Raw genomic sequence first — 16,078 nt, 5'->3', positions numbered from 1 at the left:
CCCTGAAATCCTATCACGGCCCCAGTGCCCCGGCTCACTGGTGAACCCGCTCACACCACTGATGCTCAGTCTCTGTTCCGCCCCCACCGGTCAAAGAAGAAACTGTATCTTTTCCTACTGCCTTTGTAGGGAAATAATGTGGATGAAAGCAGAGAGCTGGTAAAAAAAATTACACACATTCATGTGACCACGTAAACACGTGATGTACCTGAATAAAATTGGGAAGACGCCAGAAAATCGGAAATACTTGTGTAGGTCAGAGAGATTACAGGTCAGTTTTTTTTTTAAAGTCTTATAGCACTATAGTATTATTTTTATATAACAATTTTTAAACATAAAGGGTTAAAAAAAAATAAGAGGCTCATAATGAAATAAGGTCAATGAGTCGCCTCCGAGAACCTTAAGAGACTCACCACCATCACGGGGCCGAGGGTTAAGAGATGCAAACATAAAAGGATGTGCAAACTAAGGGCTTGCTGCTGTTTTCGGCCGCCTGCTCTGTGTGCCTGGGCCAGGCCAGGCCAGGAGGGCCCTCAGATGGCGCTGGGATTCAAGGTCAAAATGCTGTGCAGCTGTGAACCTGGACTGGAGACCCCTGGCTGGGCTGCAAACTGCTGATGGTAGCAAGTGACTGAAGGGCTAAAGGAGCTGATGTCTCCCATCCCCTCCCCCTCAGCCCTGCCTGCACATCTGTCCAGCTGCTCTCCGGCTGACAGTGAAGGAGTCCAGAGATGTCCAGAGCTATTCTCCAGACCCCTGGTTGCTTCTTCAGATGTGGCCAAGAAGCTGGTGGACTTAGCCTGCGGCCTCCTCATGGCACCGAGCAGGAACAGCTGTCATGGAGGCCTTGGGCAGACTGAGCAGAAAAGGAACAGGGAGAGTGAGTGGATCCACCTGGGGTCACTGGGGACCCCCCCATGGGGGCAGGACCACCCTGCATGGGATCCCCAGAGGCCAACAGGCCTGGGGAACGCCCCTCCTCCCTGGGCCGCCCTCTGGCTGTGTGACATGGGACACCTCAACCTCCACTGTCCGTTCCTGACTCCCCGTAAATGAGGGCTCCTCTGTCCTTTGCAGACCTTTCTCATGGCGGGGTAGGTAGGTAGGTAGGTGGGTGGTGGTGGTTAGAGAATTAAAAAGCAGCTACGTCATCACTGACCAAGAGATGGGTCTACTCAAGCATGTGGATGGTGCTCGTGGGAATTTCACAACCACCTTACGAGGGGGTGGCGAGAGTTGCTCAGTCACGTCTGACTCTCTACAATACCATGGGCTGTAGCCTGCCAGGCTCCTCTGTCCGTATGGCTACTCCACGCGAGGATACTGGAGTGGGTGGCCGTTCCCATCTTCAAGGAGATCTTCTGAACCCAGTTCTCCCGCGCTGCAGGTGGACTCTTTACCGTCTGAGCCACCAGGGAAGCCCAAGAATACTGGAGTGGGTGGTCTATCCCTTCTCCAGGGGCTCTTCCTGACCCAGGAATTGAACCAGGGTGTCCTGCATTGCAGACGGGTTCTTTACCAGCTGAGCCACCAGGGAAGAGTAGGAGGAGGGGCAGGGGGAATGGGGTCAATTCTTAACTCAGGAGAGGAGACTGTGACCAGGGCAGATGGATGAGTCAGGCCTGAGTTGCCAGTTTGGCAGTGGCGGGCCCGGGTCTGCCCCTGCAGTCCCTGGAGCTGCCCTGCATTGAAACCTGGCACGGGGCTGGGCACAGAGCAGATGCTTAGGAAACGGGGCAGCCCAGGGCCGAGCCGCACGTGGGAGTCCTGCCTTGGATGAGAGGCCGTGCCCTGCTCCCTCCAGCCGCAGAACAGCTTTCTGTGGTGCCAACACAATCGACACAGATCCCTCCTGGAAACCGCTGATCAAACCCCAAACAATAGCTGTTTTGCTCAGACGGGCTCCTCTCCACCCCTCCAACCCAGAGGCAGGATTTCTGGCTGTGGAAGCCAACCCTGGGCTGGACGGGAGCGTGGCTGGGCAGCAGGGCTCTTGGAGCCCGGCTTTGCCAGTCGGTTCTTCCCGGCACATGGTCACCCACCTGGCGTCCAGGATGCCTTCATACTCAGACAGCTGCCTCATAAAGCCCGCGTTGGGGCGCGTGATGCTGCGTTTCTGCTTCACGTAGTTGTAGGCTTTCTCCAGGGTCCAGCCGAATTCCTTCATTGCATAGGCTATGACCGTGGAAGCTGAGCGGCTGACGCCCATCTTGCAGTGGACCAGGCATTTGGAGCGGTTCCTCCTGCAACGGCGGGGGCCGGGGGAGAGGGCACGAGCTGGTGCAACTGCATTCTCTCAGGCTCCGTGAGACAGATATTTTTAAAACAAAAAACCCTGAGGTTATCTCACTGCCCAAACCCTCCAAGGTCCTGAGGTTTAGGTAGCAGGTGTCCACAGACCCTCAGAAGGAAAAAACTTGGCTGCCAAATCGATTAGCACATAATGGGAAATCGAGATGGAGCTCTCCGAATGGGCCCAAGTCTGGCAGGGAGAGAGCTGAATTAGGCCATCTCCAGCGAAGAAGCAGGAGTCTTCCCGGGTTGGCCAGGACGGGCCGGGAGACCAGAGCCCCTTGGGCAGGAAGCAACCAGGCAGCAGCGAAAGGGGTTATCTGCAGAGCAGATGGGGACAGGGAGTGGGTTACTGCAGAAAAATGGGGTCAGTGGATGGAAAGCTCCAGGGCCCGGGAGAGAGAGCGCCTCTGCAGACAGGAGAGCCAACGAGCCACCAGAGAAAGAAGCCAAAGGAAACAGATGGGCCGACAGGCTTTTTGTAAGGAGACGGTACGGGTCCGGGCAGGGCAGATTTAACAGACACGGCAAGCCAGGAACACTGTTGCTCTAGCTGCCGCTGCTCTGAAACGGTGAGGGGGAACAGGCTGGGGGGGCAGGGGTGGGCAGAGGCTGGGGAGGCTGCACCTGTGAGGGTTTATTTGTACAGGAGGTAGGGCGCCAGCCTGCCTGCTTACATTAGAAGCAGCCTACCTGTCAGGTAGGGACAGGCTCACTTCCTTTACCCCAGGCTTGAAATTCGTCCTCAGATCTCAGTTTGTTTTTTTTTGGACTGCTGAAGTCTATGCCCCAGGAACCCAGGGGAACTAAGATTTGGTCCTACATCATGGAGCTTTGAGCTGGAGGGGTGCAAAGCAGAAGGGGTGGGGGTGTCTCTTGATAGCGTCTCAAGAGTTGTTTCCTGCCGGTCCTACTTCAGGGAGACAGAGGTGTTCTTTGGGAGGGTAAGGTGAGGACAAGACAGGCTGACGCTGGAGTCAGGCTTGAGGGCACTCGGGGGTGGGTGACCCCATCCTACGGGAACGGAGTCCAGCGAACTCAGGTGCAGGCGGCCACGGCTCCGGGCACTTGCCCGAGTAGATGTCTGGGCAGATTCCTCCAGGGCAGCAGCCCCAAAGGTCCTCTGAGTCACATCTGGCCTGCATGTACCCCGCCTCCTCCGGCTCAGCAACTCCCCACAGGCAGAGCGCCTGACAGTGCGTGCTCGATACAGAAGCTGTGCCTGGAGCCAGAGTGGATGATGAAATGGGGGTCAAATGGCAAGGCAGGTGGGAGAGAAGGTGCTCATTTGGGGCCCTGGAGAAGATGAACAACTTGGCCCTACCGGTGCCTGGGGTCCTTTGCTCTACAACCAGAGGATCGTGGCGCGCCAGTGGACCCTAAAGCCAGGAGGTGGCTGTGTCTGGGGTCCCCATTATCGTCTGCCTGCCCCATGGCTGCCAGTCAGCGTCTTCCCCAGCCTGGTTTCTCTGGCTTCTCTGCCCACTTACTTTGCTTTGTTTATAAAATGGTACGCCTCGTTCCAGTGGGCGAGGAGGTCTGTGGTCTCCTCATCATAGACTCGGATGTTATGGTATGCAAATAAGCCAGGGAAAAAATTATCTATTTCTCTAGTGACGTTTAAAATATAGTCAACACTGCAATGAGAAAAAAAAGATAAAGAACAAATTTGGAGAATCAGAACAAGGATTAACAAAAAAAGAGTAATAAAAAATTGCGCATGTAAAATTAGATAGTCAATGGCAATTTGCTGTCTGGCTCAGGAAACCCAAACAGGGGCTCTGTATCAACCTAGAGGGGTGGGATGGGGAGGGAGATGGGAGGCAGGTTCAAAAGGGAGGGGATGTATGTATACCTATCGCTGATTCATGTTGAGGTTTCACAGAAAACAACAAAATTCTATAAAGCAATTACCCTTCAAAAGAAATAATAAAAAAAAGAAAGATAGCACAAAAGGAAAAAAAACTGTGCAGAGAGAACATTAAATGCACATTTATAAAAGATCTGTGTTTTCATGGCAGAATTTCATAGTGGGTTTTTTTTTTTTCTGTTTGTTTTGAAAGTGAAAGTTGTCGCTAAGTCATCTCTGACTCACTGCAACCCCCTGGACTGCCTGCCGGGCTCCTGTCCGTGGGATTCTCCAGGCAAGAATACTGGAGTGGGTTGCCATTCTGGTATCTCTTAAATGCCCTCTGTATGATGAGGATATATTATATTTATGATAAAAAAAAAACAAATTTCTGCATTAAAAAACTTATAAAAAGAAAGTTTCACTCAAAGCATTGTCAAGCAATGTTAATTCTAGAAATTCATCATATGTATTACTTAAACACATTTTTAAGTCTCTTAAAGCTTCAGAATTTGTAACTATTATGGGTATACCCCATAATAATAAAAAAACCCCCAATGTCTCCACTTTTAAGTAGTTAAGCTGAATATATCCATCCATTATTTATGCCCTTGGGAACTGCCTTAAATCGTTTTTCAAACAAGACAGGCTATAAATAAATAAATAGTCTGGAGGGTTTGCTAACCCAGTTAACCCAGGTTCTATAGTTCTCTACTTAATACTTACATTCCTGGAAGACCAAAATAATTTCAGGAGTTTGAAAACACCTCAAATAGATCTCATAAGAGAATATTTATAAATGCTTTAGAAAAAAAGAAAAACCTTTAAAATCATTTATTTATTCCCAGCAAGATAAAGCATAGACAGGATAACCCTCCACTACAAGATCCCTTTTTGTTGAAAGAACACATCTTAACCAGCAGCTCTGAAGATATATTTTAAGATTTGTTTAGTCTTGACTTTTAATGCAGTAATTCAAGAATGCCATCATGTCAGACACACGGGATGGTGATTTTGTGGCTGTGTTGTTTTTTAAAAAGATGTCCAGACATCTGTTCTTAAAGGTCTAGATTTATACATTTTTTTTATTCCTGCTCCTGAGCGTTTCTCAGACTGAGGTGTATGTTTTTGCCAACGCTGAGTATCTAACTGTGGGTGTCAGGCTCAAAAGCACCACCTCAGATAGAACCGGGAGTGGTCTGGGGAGCACTGCCGACTGGCTCACAGGTACCAGGACGCTCAGCATCCCTGCTGGGCGGTGGGGCAGTGGGAGGCGGCTCGTGGCCCTCCCAGCATCCAGGCTGCCCTGTACAGTTCGAGGGTGGCTTAAAATCGTTCTCCCTAACACCCACATTTCCAAACCCCAGTAACATCGAAAGCCCCTGAATTATTTAAGGAGGTGGCATTTCGAAGCACATCTGGTTTAGCTACGCCAATCAAGCAAGCCAGTGGCTGCTTTGGAGACTGGGGTGTGGGCAATTCCAGGCGGGTGGGCGGCCCAGGGCTCGGCCTCGACGGGACGGCCGAGCTGAGGTTTTCTAAGCTGCCTGGAAGGACGAGGGAAGACAAGGGGAGCAGACTCACCCTGAGCCCTGCAGTTCCTCCAGGTTGGATGCATTCCATTCAGAGCCCTGGGGGACAGATCACACAGACCCCCGTGAGTGTTGCATGTCTGCTCAGGGCTGCCTGCGGGATGCGCGGTACGCGCTAGCCCTGATGGTGGTGCAGAATCTCAAAAGCCCCTAGCCTCAGAGGAAGCCGACGGAAAGAGGCCAGTGTCAAGGCAGGCTCCCTGAGAATTCAAGGCATCGTCGGAGAGAAGGGCAGGTCGAGGAAACCCTGCCCCTCCCCCCCACACACCCCTTTTCCTAGGTCTCCGGCGGGGTCCTGGGCACCAGAAGCAGTGACCTCTGACCTCCCAGGCAGGAGAGGGCACTTCTACACCCTACTCACTGCAGGCAGGAATGGGTTTACCTTTTCTGGGAAGTATTTGGCAATGTTAAAAAAGTTCCCACCCTCTGACCTAGAAATTCCACTTATAAAAGGCTACCCCGAGGAAACACCCAGAATTCACACAGGAATATATGTGCAGGGATATTTATGGTTATTTATAATAACAGATCAGCAGAAACCACCCACGGGTTCAACAAGAAGAAATCAGTAACATAGATGATGATGGGTCCACGTGACGGAGCCGCTGAAATAAATCCTACTTTTGCAGGGTATTTAATGACACAGGGAAAGGCCACATAGTGAAAAAGGGTTTTCTAAAGCAGGATACAAAACTACAGAATCAACTAGTATGGTTCCTTTCTTTTTCTTTCTCTTTCTTAAGAAGTTATAAATGCATTAAAAAAAAAAAAAAAAAAAACCCAGAAGACAGAAAAATAAACATTCCGGAGTATTAACAGTGACTGCTTCTAGATTAGTGAAATTGAGAATGCTTTTTTTCCTTAGACTTGCATTTCCTGGTGGGGATGCAGTCACGCAGTCGTGTCCGACTCTCTGAGACCCCATGGACTGTACCTGACAGGCTCCTCTGTGCACGGGACTTCCCCTGCAAGAATTCTGGAGTAGACTGCTACTTCCTCCTCCAGGGGCTCTTCCCAAGCCAGGGGTCAAACCCACATCCCCTGCACTGCAGGTAGAGTCTTTACTGGCGAGCCATCAGGGAAGCCCTTTATATTTCCTAACCATCTATATCATGTTTTTGTTTTTTTTTCCAGCCACTCTGCAGCACACAGGATCTTAGCTCTGAAACCTGGGACTGAACCCAAGGACCCTGCATTGGGAGCTCAGACTTCCCTGGACCGTCAGCGAAGTCACACAGGTTATAACTTCATATTTTAAAAATGGTTTTTTACAAAAACAAACCCTCCACTTCCGAGGAGGCAAAGAATACAGAAGGGGGAAAAAAAAAAAGCCCGAAGATAAAAACACCACTTTGCTCTTAGGAAATGTGATGGACCCAGAGTCACAAGAGCAGCAGCACCCTTGTGGTCTCCCGATCAACTTCCCTTCCCGAGAGGGCGGACCCCTCTGGAGGCAACAGCCCCAGTGGAGCTGGCAGCGCCCGGGCAACTAGTGGATCGCTCATACTGGAGGGAGAGGCTCAAATATAAAGATGCCTTTGCTATCTGTCATGGAAAAAGTGACATAAGGCACCGAGCCACACCGAAAAAAATAACGAGCGCCCCGCTAGGGCTGCGAGTATCCCCTTGCCGTGATCACCACCTAGTGGAGAGGCCAGCCGAGGTGCCTCTGGCTGTGTGTCCACCAGGGAAAATAATCCACTCCGCAGGGAGAAGAGTAGAGACGGGGCTGCTTTCAAGATTCAGGCTTCAAATCCACACACTTATAACCAGTTTACATACATACTACATCAAATATTTATAGATCGGGGTTATAGATCAGTATATAAAAACATGTTAAACATATGTATACTCCATTAAGTATATATCACGACATACACATTGGGGGAACTACTGGTTACTTCCTACAGGCAGAAAACAGTTGGTCACGCCTTCAGCAGCCAATATGCTCTGTCAACTTTCCCAAGGAAGTGATTTCTGCTCTGACCATGGGTACCATTTATGAGTGCCCGCAGAAACTACACTCGGTGCTTTAAACATATGCTAACTTAAGCTTCGTAAAGGTCCACTGAGCTATGTGGGTGCCTGCTCAGTCACTCAGAGTCACTCTGTGACTCTCTGCGACCCCACGGACTGTAGCCTGCCAGGCTCCTCTGTTCTTGGGATTTCCCAGGCAAGAATACCAGAGTGGGTTGCCATTTCCTCCTCCAGGGGATCTTCCCGACCCAGGGATCAAACCCTCATCTCCTGAATCACCACTGAGCCACTTGGGGAGGCCCTTCTGCCCTGAGGTATAGGATGAAGGAAAAGTGACGCCGAAAGGATTGCTCCCAGGCACCTAGCTGGTTAGGCTGTGGAACAGGACCCTGCTTGTGGTTGGCAGGGGCGGGGGAGGGGGGTGGTTTCCAGTCTCCATCATGCCCTGCAGACCCCTCACTGTAGGAACGTGCCTTCCTCTACAGTCCCCCTGACTTTGAAAACGTGCCGGTTGCCTTCTATGGAGATGGAAAGCTTTATGAAAATCTGAGCGAGAGACGGGGCGGAGGGAGCGATGGATGTGCAGACCCCGCCGGCTGTGTGTCAGCAGGGTCTGCCCCCTCCAGGGGCTCTGGGAGCAGGGCCGGGGGCAGCTGTGCACCAGGGGGGAGGGCGGGGCAATGCTGCTGCCTCTGCCTTTTCTCACGTCTCGGGTCACCTAGGCCTAATTTTGGGGGGTTAGGCATGTGTGCTCCCTGCGGTAACTGGGCTGTTTTTTCCCAGCACGCAGACCATTTGGAGGGGATTTCTGGTAGTGACCGAGAAAGGCTGGAAGGTGGTGTGTGTCTGAAAAGGGCAGCCAACCGCTGACGCCAGAGAGCTCTTCAGACAACTCCCCGCAGCTCAGCTGGGAGCCTCGGCTCCAACGTCTGGCTCGGTAAGCAAACCAGTAGGCTGCAGGCCAGAGAAAAGGGTCAAGAGGGGAGTTCCCGTAAAAGTCAGGACAGAGGCTCCAGGAACTCAAGTTTCTCCCCCTCATGACTTGCTGCAAACTCTAAACAAATCCCGGTCTGATTTACATCCCCCGCCCCAAGCCAAGCCCCACAGGACACTGTGCCTCTTACGAGATAAAGATGGTCGAAGATGAGAGAGGGCTTGTCCATCTGTCCCAAGATAAGGAGCATCTCGTTGTCTATGAATTCCTTGAATTCTTTCAGGTTACAGTTCATCTGTTTCTCTAATTCATTACGAATCTGCAGAGTGGAAAATATTAGGAGGGTTTAAAAAAACAAAACAAAAAAACCCCACGACAAACCAGTTCCTTCAAAGAAGTCAGGTCACAACATGAACTACGCTGCTGCTGTTTTCAGTCTCTTAGTCGTGTCCGACTCTCTGCAACCCCTTGAGCTGTAGCCCCCCAGGCTCCTCTGTCCATGGGATTTCCCAGGCAAGAATACGGAGTGGGTTGCCATTTCCTTCTCCAAAGGATCCTCCTGACCCTGGGATCGAACCTGTGTTTTCTGCATTGGCAGGCAGATTCTTTACCTCTGAGCATCCTGAGAAGCCCAACTGTGGCTGTTTTCAAAGGAAGTATTTGGGGGCTTTTTCAAGAGTCATCACATATGCATTTAGACATAGCGAACACACGCGTGGGTGGCAGGAATACAGGCTATTCGGCCTCAAAGTGACTCTGACTGGGGGACGTTTATTATTTCAAAGAAGGAATCTGATTCCCTGGGATCTTTTCTACTGAGTTGAAAGCACTTAATGCTTTTCCAATGCTCAAATCTATCACCGTGAAAACGTAAGATCAGTTTCATCTCTCTTTGGAAGATACCATGATGGGCTTCATTGATGTATTATTTCATAAAAAGACTGTTTTGTACACCGTCAACCTGCTGCTGAATTCAGCTGTTGCTATAATTCACAGCATTCCATGGACAAAAAGAAACAGAAAGAAGAAAACAAGTGATCCAGAAAAACATTAAAGGGTAGTTTCCTCTGGCTTTGGAAGGATTTTTTTTACGCATGCTAATTTGTAAACAGATTGTATGTGACTTTTTTACAATGGCAGCTTCAACCTCTCGGCTCTACCCAACCCGAAGCAGGGACGCCTGCAACCTCGGCCTGCTCAGCAGGGACACGCTCTTACTTCTTTGGACGTCACATTCTCCAAGTCTTGACTCATCATGATGCTCCGGAGTTTGGCTTTGATGAGACGCTCCGTCCTCTCCCCTTCGGTTGGCCTGGGGAGAAGTCGTGTTTAGGGACGTGCAGAATTGAAGAGGCCTGCGGTCGGCATTCACAGAAACCCCAGCTGCGCCTGGGTGGCATGGGGCACGGCTCGGGCACGTTCTCAGTGAGAAGGGGAGAGGGGCAGGGATGTCCCCCGAGGATGCAAACGCTGGTGGCGAGGCACCCTCACTCCTTGTGTGGGTCTGCAGAGCCCCAGACTCTCAGGGCTGGAGGCTGGAACCCCCAGGGCCCTCAGGAAGCCTGTGGCCCAGCTGCATTCGGCTCCTGTTACCTCCTTATACATTTAAACAGAAATCAACATCTGCGAGCCTCCCTGCACCTTCTACAGGCCAGCCTGATCCTGACCCTGGGGCCACACGGACTGAACAGGACAACCCTTCTCACACGTGACGCGCCTTCTTTATACTCGAAGGCACATATTCTTGCCAATGCTCTTGTAATTTCTTGGGAGGCCTCATACACGTGGCTTCTGTCCTCCCCACATATGCTGGGCTCCCTTCCATCTACAGCCCTCCTACATGTGATGTCCCTGAGGAACAGGACACTCAGGACGAGGATCTTACCAGGAGAGAAGGGGCAAGTGCCTCCCTCCTTCTGGGACTAGAGCTGACTGAGTGTGGCCTCGGGGCATGTGGGGGCACCTCTACAGCCTCTGAGAGGCGGCCCCAGTCCTGCTTTCATGAAGTCGTGCTTCGGGACCCGAGGAACCAGATGTTACATTCATCTTATAAACTTATTCACTCTTATAAGCAGAGAAAGAGGCTTTGCAAACCCCGTCTGTGGCCCTGGGGAAGACGGGCTGGAGCACTGGCACAGGGAGGCTGATGAACAGTTATGGAGCCGCTCCCCAGAAATGCATTCACACCTCAATTCGTCTATAAATTCCAAAGTGGGAGTGGAAGTCACAGATCCTCCCCTCAGACAAAGACAACCCCCCGGGGCTGCAGGTCAGGAACCCCTGCCTGCGGTGCTGGTTCTGGGACATGACGGGGCTGGGATGCTGGGCGGGCCAGGGTCCGGGGTCGGGGTACTCACTTGTCTGCAAACAGGGCGGGGGAGTCGGGCCGCGTGGACTCGAGGTCCTGCATGGCGTTCCACTCGTTGAGGCAACTCTGCTCGGAGCTGATGCAGCTCTCATAGTAGGAGGCCCAGAGCAGCGCCACGCCCCCTGGGAAGTAGTTGTGCCGCCGCGCCACCTCGCAGGCCTTGTGCAGGACCTGCAGGGCAGACCTGGGGCCAGGGGAGGGGGAGAGGGTCAGGGACAGGAAACCCGAGGGGGCCGCACGGCCGCCAGGCACCTCTGCGGGCCTCCACGACACGGGGCAGTGACCCTGAGGGCCGAGATAGCACCCGCCATCAGCCCCAAGGAGGAACGACACAGCTTCCTAACTCGCCCAGTCGGGCAGGCTCCCAGGTCACGTTCCATCCGCGGGTGGGCTCCCAAGGACGGATTCACTGCTGAGGCTGCAGTTACCTTGAAGGCAGGGACCCCAGTTTAGCAGAGCAGTTGGAAGGAAAGCTTCCTCAACATGCAGCACAGAGGGCTGGCTGTATCCTCAGTCAGTTAATTTTCAGCTCCCTCCCATCAATGTCAGAATAGCTTAGATGCTCAGATTTCCTAGGGAAATGAGTTCTAGAAACTAATTTTAATATGAGAACTAACTGCAGAAGAGGTTTGGGAAGGCAGAGTGAGGCAGAAGAAACGAAACTGCCAATGCATATGGTAGCAGCCAATTTACTTATCCGTTTCCTACTTCTTTTTACAAAAATATCTGCTGAGTATTTCTCAGTGAATGGGATGAATCAGGTATCAATGAAGGGTGGACAAACAAGGCCTTGGATGGAAAAATTATCAGCGAATGAATGGCTATAGTGTAAGACACTGTGTCAGGGGCATCCCTTCAAAGGCTGGAGACAGAATTACCACATGATCTACAAATTCCACTCCTAGATACATTCCCCAAAGAATTGAAAGCAGGGATTCAGCAGATACTTTGTCTGCCAGAGGTCACAGCAGCTCTATTCATAGCCGCCAAAAGGAGGAAGTAACCCAAATGTCCATCAAGAGACGAACAGATAAACAAAAGCAGTATATCCCTATAATAAACTTACTGTTCAGCCTTAAAAAGGAATGAAGTACTGCAACATGGATGAACCCCAAAAGCATCATGCTAGGTGCAAGAAGCCAGACACGAGAGGATGGGATCCTGTATGACCCCACTTACATGAGGGACCCAGAACAGGTAAAGTCATAGAGAGAGCGAAAATAGAGGCTACCAGGCGCTGGGGGGTGGGCAATGGGGAATTAACGTTTAATAAATGCAGAGCTTCTGTTTCAAGTGATGAAAAGTTCTGGAAGTGGACAGTGATGATGGGTGTACAGCACTGTAAATGTACTTAATGTCACTGAGCTGCAACCTTAAAAAACGCTTAAGGGACTTCCCGGGCGGTCCCGTGGTTATGACTCCGAGCTCCCAATGCGAAGGGTGTGGGTTCAACGCCCCAGTTGGGGAACTGAGATCCCACATACTGCACAGAATGGCCAAAAAAAAAAAAAAGCTTAAAATGGTCAATTTTATGTTGCATGTATTTTGCCACACACATAAAAGAAACATACCTAAACGTGCTTCTCGGGAGATGGGGTTTTTTTAATTCGTGCTGTCAGCTAGGAAAATATTTGTAAGGAGTTAAAAGTCCCTGAAACCACACTTACCACATAGCCTGGACAGACACAGGCTTGAAGACGTGCATCCTCCCAGCGGTGCTGACACTGAATCCACTGAGAATGAAAAACAAAAGACGGCGTGGTGAGAAGGCGGAGCCCCCAACCACATCACTGCCAGGTGGTGGGGGACACTCCGAGGACAAGTCTGCCTCACACTGTCTGACGAGGGACCGTAGGCCACAGAGACAAGGGCAAAAGCGAAAAAAAAGAAAGAGAGAGAGAGAGAGAGAAATAGGTTCTCAGATCCAGAAGACTGGCTTTTAACCCAGCAACGCAAAGTCAGCCGAAAACCGAAAACCCAGCAAAGGGCAACCCCAGCACTGGACACTCTCGCTTCACTTGCCCACCCTGCTGCCCTACTTCTGGCCCCACACACACTATCTAGGTTTTGTTTTTTTTTCATTAGGGTCTTAGTTGCAGGCATGTGGGATCTAGTTCTCTGACTAGGGATCAAACCAGGGGCTCTCTGCATTGGGAGCCTGGAGTCACAGCCACTGGACCATCAGGGAAGTCCCCATCTATGTTTTTTAGAGTTGCGTAAGAAACACATTAATGAAAGATAAAAGTTTAAAAGGGGAATGTATATGGCAATTCCTTGGAGGTTCAGTGGCTAAGACTCCTTGCTTTCATTATAGGGAGCATAGGTTCGATCCCTGGTTGAGGAACTAAGATCTTGCAAGCTGCACAGCAGGGTCAAAAAAATTTTTTAAGTAAACAAAAATTTTAAAAAATTAGAAAAGTAATCATTAAGCCCATGTCTCCAGTAAATCTAATTTTCATTTTTCCCTCCCAGTTGTATCTACACAGCCGCATCACTTTTCTTGCTGCAGTCGCAGGTGGAGATCATTTCCTCTCCTGCTTCTTCCCACTCGCGGCTGTACCTGAGGATCCCCCACCTCACCGCCGCTCTGGGATCTGGACCACCCTCTGGCCACTGGGATGATTCCGCCTCTTCAGCGCCCCCAAGGGGCACCTGAAACACACTGCACCTGTTGGTTGCATGTCTCCCCTCAGCCCTCAGAGACCTGGAACTCCAGCTGCACCCTATCACCCGTGCACTTGCGGGGACCAGTCCCGGGAGGACACACGGCGAGTGTTCATTTAACAACTCAAGGCAAATGGATGAGCATCCGTTTAACGCTATTCTTGAACTTCATACAGCAGAAGATCGCCCCAAAAGTAGAATGTTTCTGTTGGCACGTCATGACCCAGACTCCCTTCTCATTAGAGGTGTGTGCGTGCTCAGTTGTGCCTGACTCTTTTTCGACCAAATGGACTATAGCCTGCCAGGTTCCTCTGTCCATGGGATTTCTCAGGCAAGAATGCTGGGGTGGGTTGCCATTTCCTCCTCCAGGGTATTTTCCTAACCTCGGGATCAAACCCATGTGCCCTGCACTGGCAGGTGGATTCTCTACCACTGAGCCATCAGGAAAGCCCAAACTCTCTGGTATCACGTCCCAAATGGACCCTGCCTTGTGTGCCTCACAGGAGGGCAGTGTAACTTCTGACGTGATAAACATCTCACACACGGAGATGGTGTTAATGATTACCCAACGATGTCCAAACTGACTTGTTTCAAAGTCTATGGTGAAAGAAGCCCTTTTAAAGTGGTCTCCTTACCCATCTCCATCGAGGTGGATTTTTGTGTCGCTCCACAGCCGGAGAACCATCCCAATGGTACAGCTCTTACTACACAGGAGGGAAGAGGAGACGCCTGGAGTTAGGGCCACCCTCCTGCACGAGGCCTTCCCTCGCTGTGTCTCCACCCAGCTGGTGCAGCTCACGGCGGGGAACCACCACCTGCCCCAGGTCCTGCTGCCTAGGGGTGTATCTGTCTGCAGGGACAGCCCACCACTGAATTCGAGAAGATGCGGGCCTAGGATGGCCAGAAACCCCAGCTTAGAGACAGTCACAGGGGACCATGACTCCATAAATGCTAGGTCTCAGCTGCAGCTCTCAGGGGCCAGGAGCAACCAGTGGACCACACGCCCGCAGAGCAGCAGGAGTGAAGCCGACAACGGCAGGCACGTGCCTGGCACGAGGCCACACACAGTCTGGGGGACACAGGCAAATCGTGACAGCCACCCTCAGTCTCCTGTCCTGGGGTGGCAGGGGTGGGGAAACTGCCAACACCAGGACTGGAGTTCACTTCTGGACCTCTGTTTCCGTAGCTGCTGTGGAGTTGGTGTTTTAAAATCAAGCTAAATCTGCGTTTTTTTTTTTTTTTTTTTTTTTGCCCATCCTAACAGCGATATGATACCTGACCACTTCAGGTATCATAGCCTGGCAGTGCTGAGAAACACAGATGGAAAGAAAAGGCTTTATCAGAGGGTCTCCTCGGATCCCTATGAAAATTCTTCAGGCATTTGAAAAAGAGTTGACTTGTGAGAAACAGCCGTCACTTCCAGGGCCAGCTCAGACCACCTCCAGGGACCCTACAAGGACATCTCTCTGCTATGGGCTGACAGCCCCCAAGGGACTACGGCTATGCACACAAAACCGTGCCACAGGCAGTCCTTGGGTTCACGAAACCCACTCAATCCTCTGAGTATCAGCAGCCGTGGGGGACCTTTTCAACCCTCCACTTCTGTATCTGCCTTCCTATTACTTCATTTACTTGTAACAAGCAATGGAGTCTTGGTCGCAAGGGTGGGACTAATGGCGGCCCCCTCGCAAGAACAAGACGAGACAGCACGGTCTCCACGCCAACCACTGCCTCTGTGGCTCGTGACTTCTGCTATCAATTCTGCCTGAAATGCTCTTCCAACGCATCCTCTGACCTGCCCCAACCCCAGACTCACCTGACAAGCCCATTTGTCCTCTAAGACTGGGCTTAGCCATCATCTGCTCCTGAAAGCCTCTGGCAGGCTCCCTGCCAGGCCCGTGCCCCTCCTGGGTTCCCATGACCACCGCACACTTCTCCATTACTGGGTACATCACCCTGACTTCTGGTGACGGCTCTCTCCCCACTGAGCTTACAGGCTCTTTGAGGCCGAGAACCGTGGATACTGTTGCTGCCCTGTGTGCTCGGGCTGAGCCTACTGCCTCATACTCAGGAGAATGCAAACGCATGGCTTGCTTAATGAGGAGCAGGTTAATGAGGAATAAAGAGAGTCTACTCTAATCCAGTTTTAACAAATTCAGGTTCAGCAATGATCTCATTCACATTAACTTCTCCGATATGTAAGGAGAGTCGTTCACCTCCATTTATTAGAAACCTGGCCTCCAGTTATTGGGAAATTCCCAACCTCTCTTCAAGCCTCTGATCTAGGACCCATCAACAAGTACTTGGGAATCCACGGTATATTAATACTGAATCAGGCCCTTGATATAATGCCCATCGATCACATACTTCCATATGGGATGGTCAGCCTGGAAGGTGCCTTC

At 51.1% G+C, this 16,078-nt stretch overlaps 1 protein-coding gene across 1 annotated transcript in view; it reads right to left on the bottom strand.

Annotated features, from left to right (window-relative positions):
* Positions 1–16,078, bottom strand: part of SSH1 (slingshot protein phosphatase 1) — a 56,704-nt gene that overhangs the window by 8,533 nt on the left and 32,093 nt on the right. Inside the window, exons 6-13 of the mRNA XM_040250942.1 lie at positions 14,312–14,380; positions 12,680–12,745; positions 11,002–11,196; positions 9,863–9,956; positions 8,835–8,963; positions 5,726–5,772; positions 3,783–3,929; positions 2,043–2,243 (exon numbers count right to left, since the gene is read on the bottom strand). Of these exons, the coding sequence (XP_040106876.1) occupies positions 2,043–2,243; positions 3,783–3,929; positions 5,726–5,772; positions 8,835–8,963; positions 9,863–9,956; positions 11,002–11,196; positions 12,680–12,745; positions 14,312–14,380 (948 nt within the window). The remainder of the gene's footprint in view (positions 1–2,042; positions 2,244–3,782; positions 3,930–5,725; positions 5,773–8,834; positions 8,964–9,862; positions 9,957–11,001; positions 11,197–12,679; positions 12,746–14,311; positions 14,381–16,078) is intronic.

Source organism: Oryx dammah, unplaced genomic scaffold (assembly GCF_014754425.2).
Source record: "Oryx dammah isolate SB20612 unplaced genomic scaffold, SCBI_Odam_1.1 HiC_scaffold_12, whole genome shotgun sequence".
NCBI lineage: Eukaryota > Metazoa > Chordata > Mammalia > Artiodactyla > Bovidae > Oryx > Oryx dammah.
Note: the sequence above shows the minus strand (reverse complement) of the source record. Positions and strands in the feature narration are given on the sequence as shown.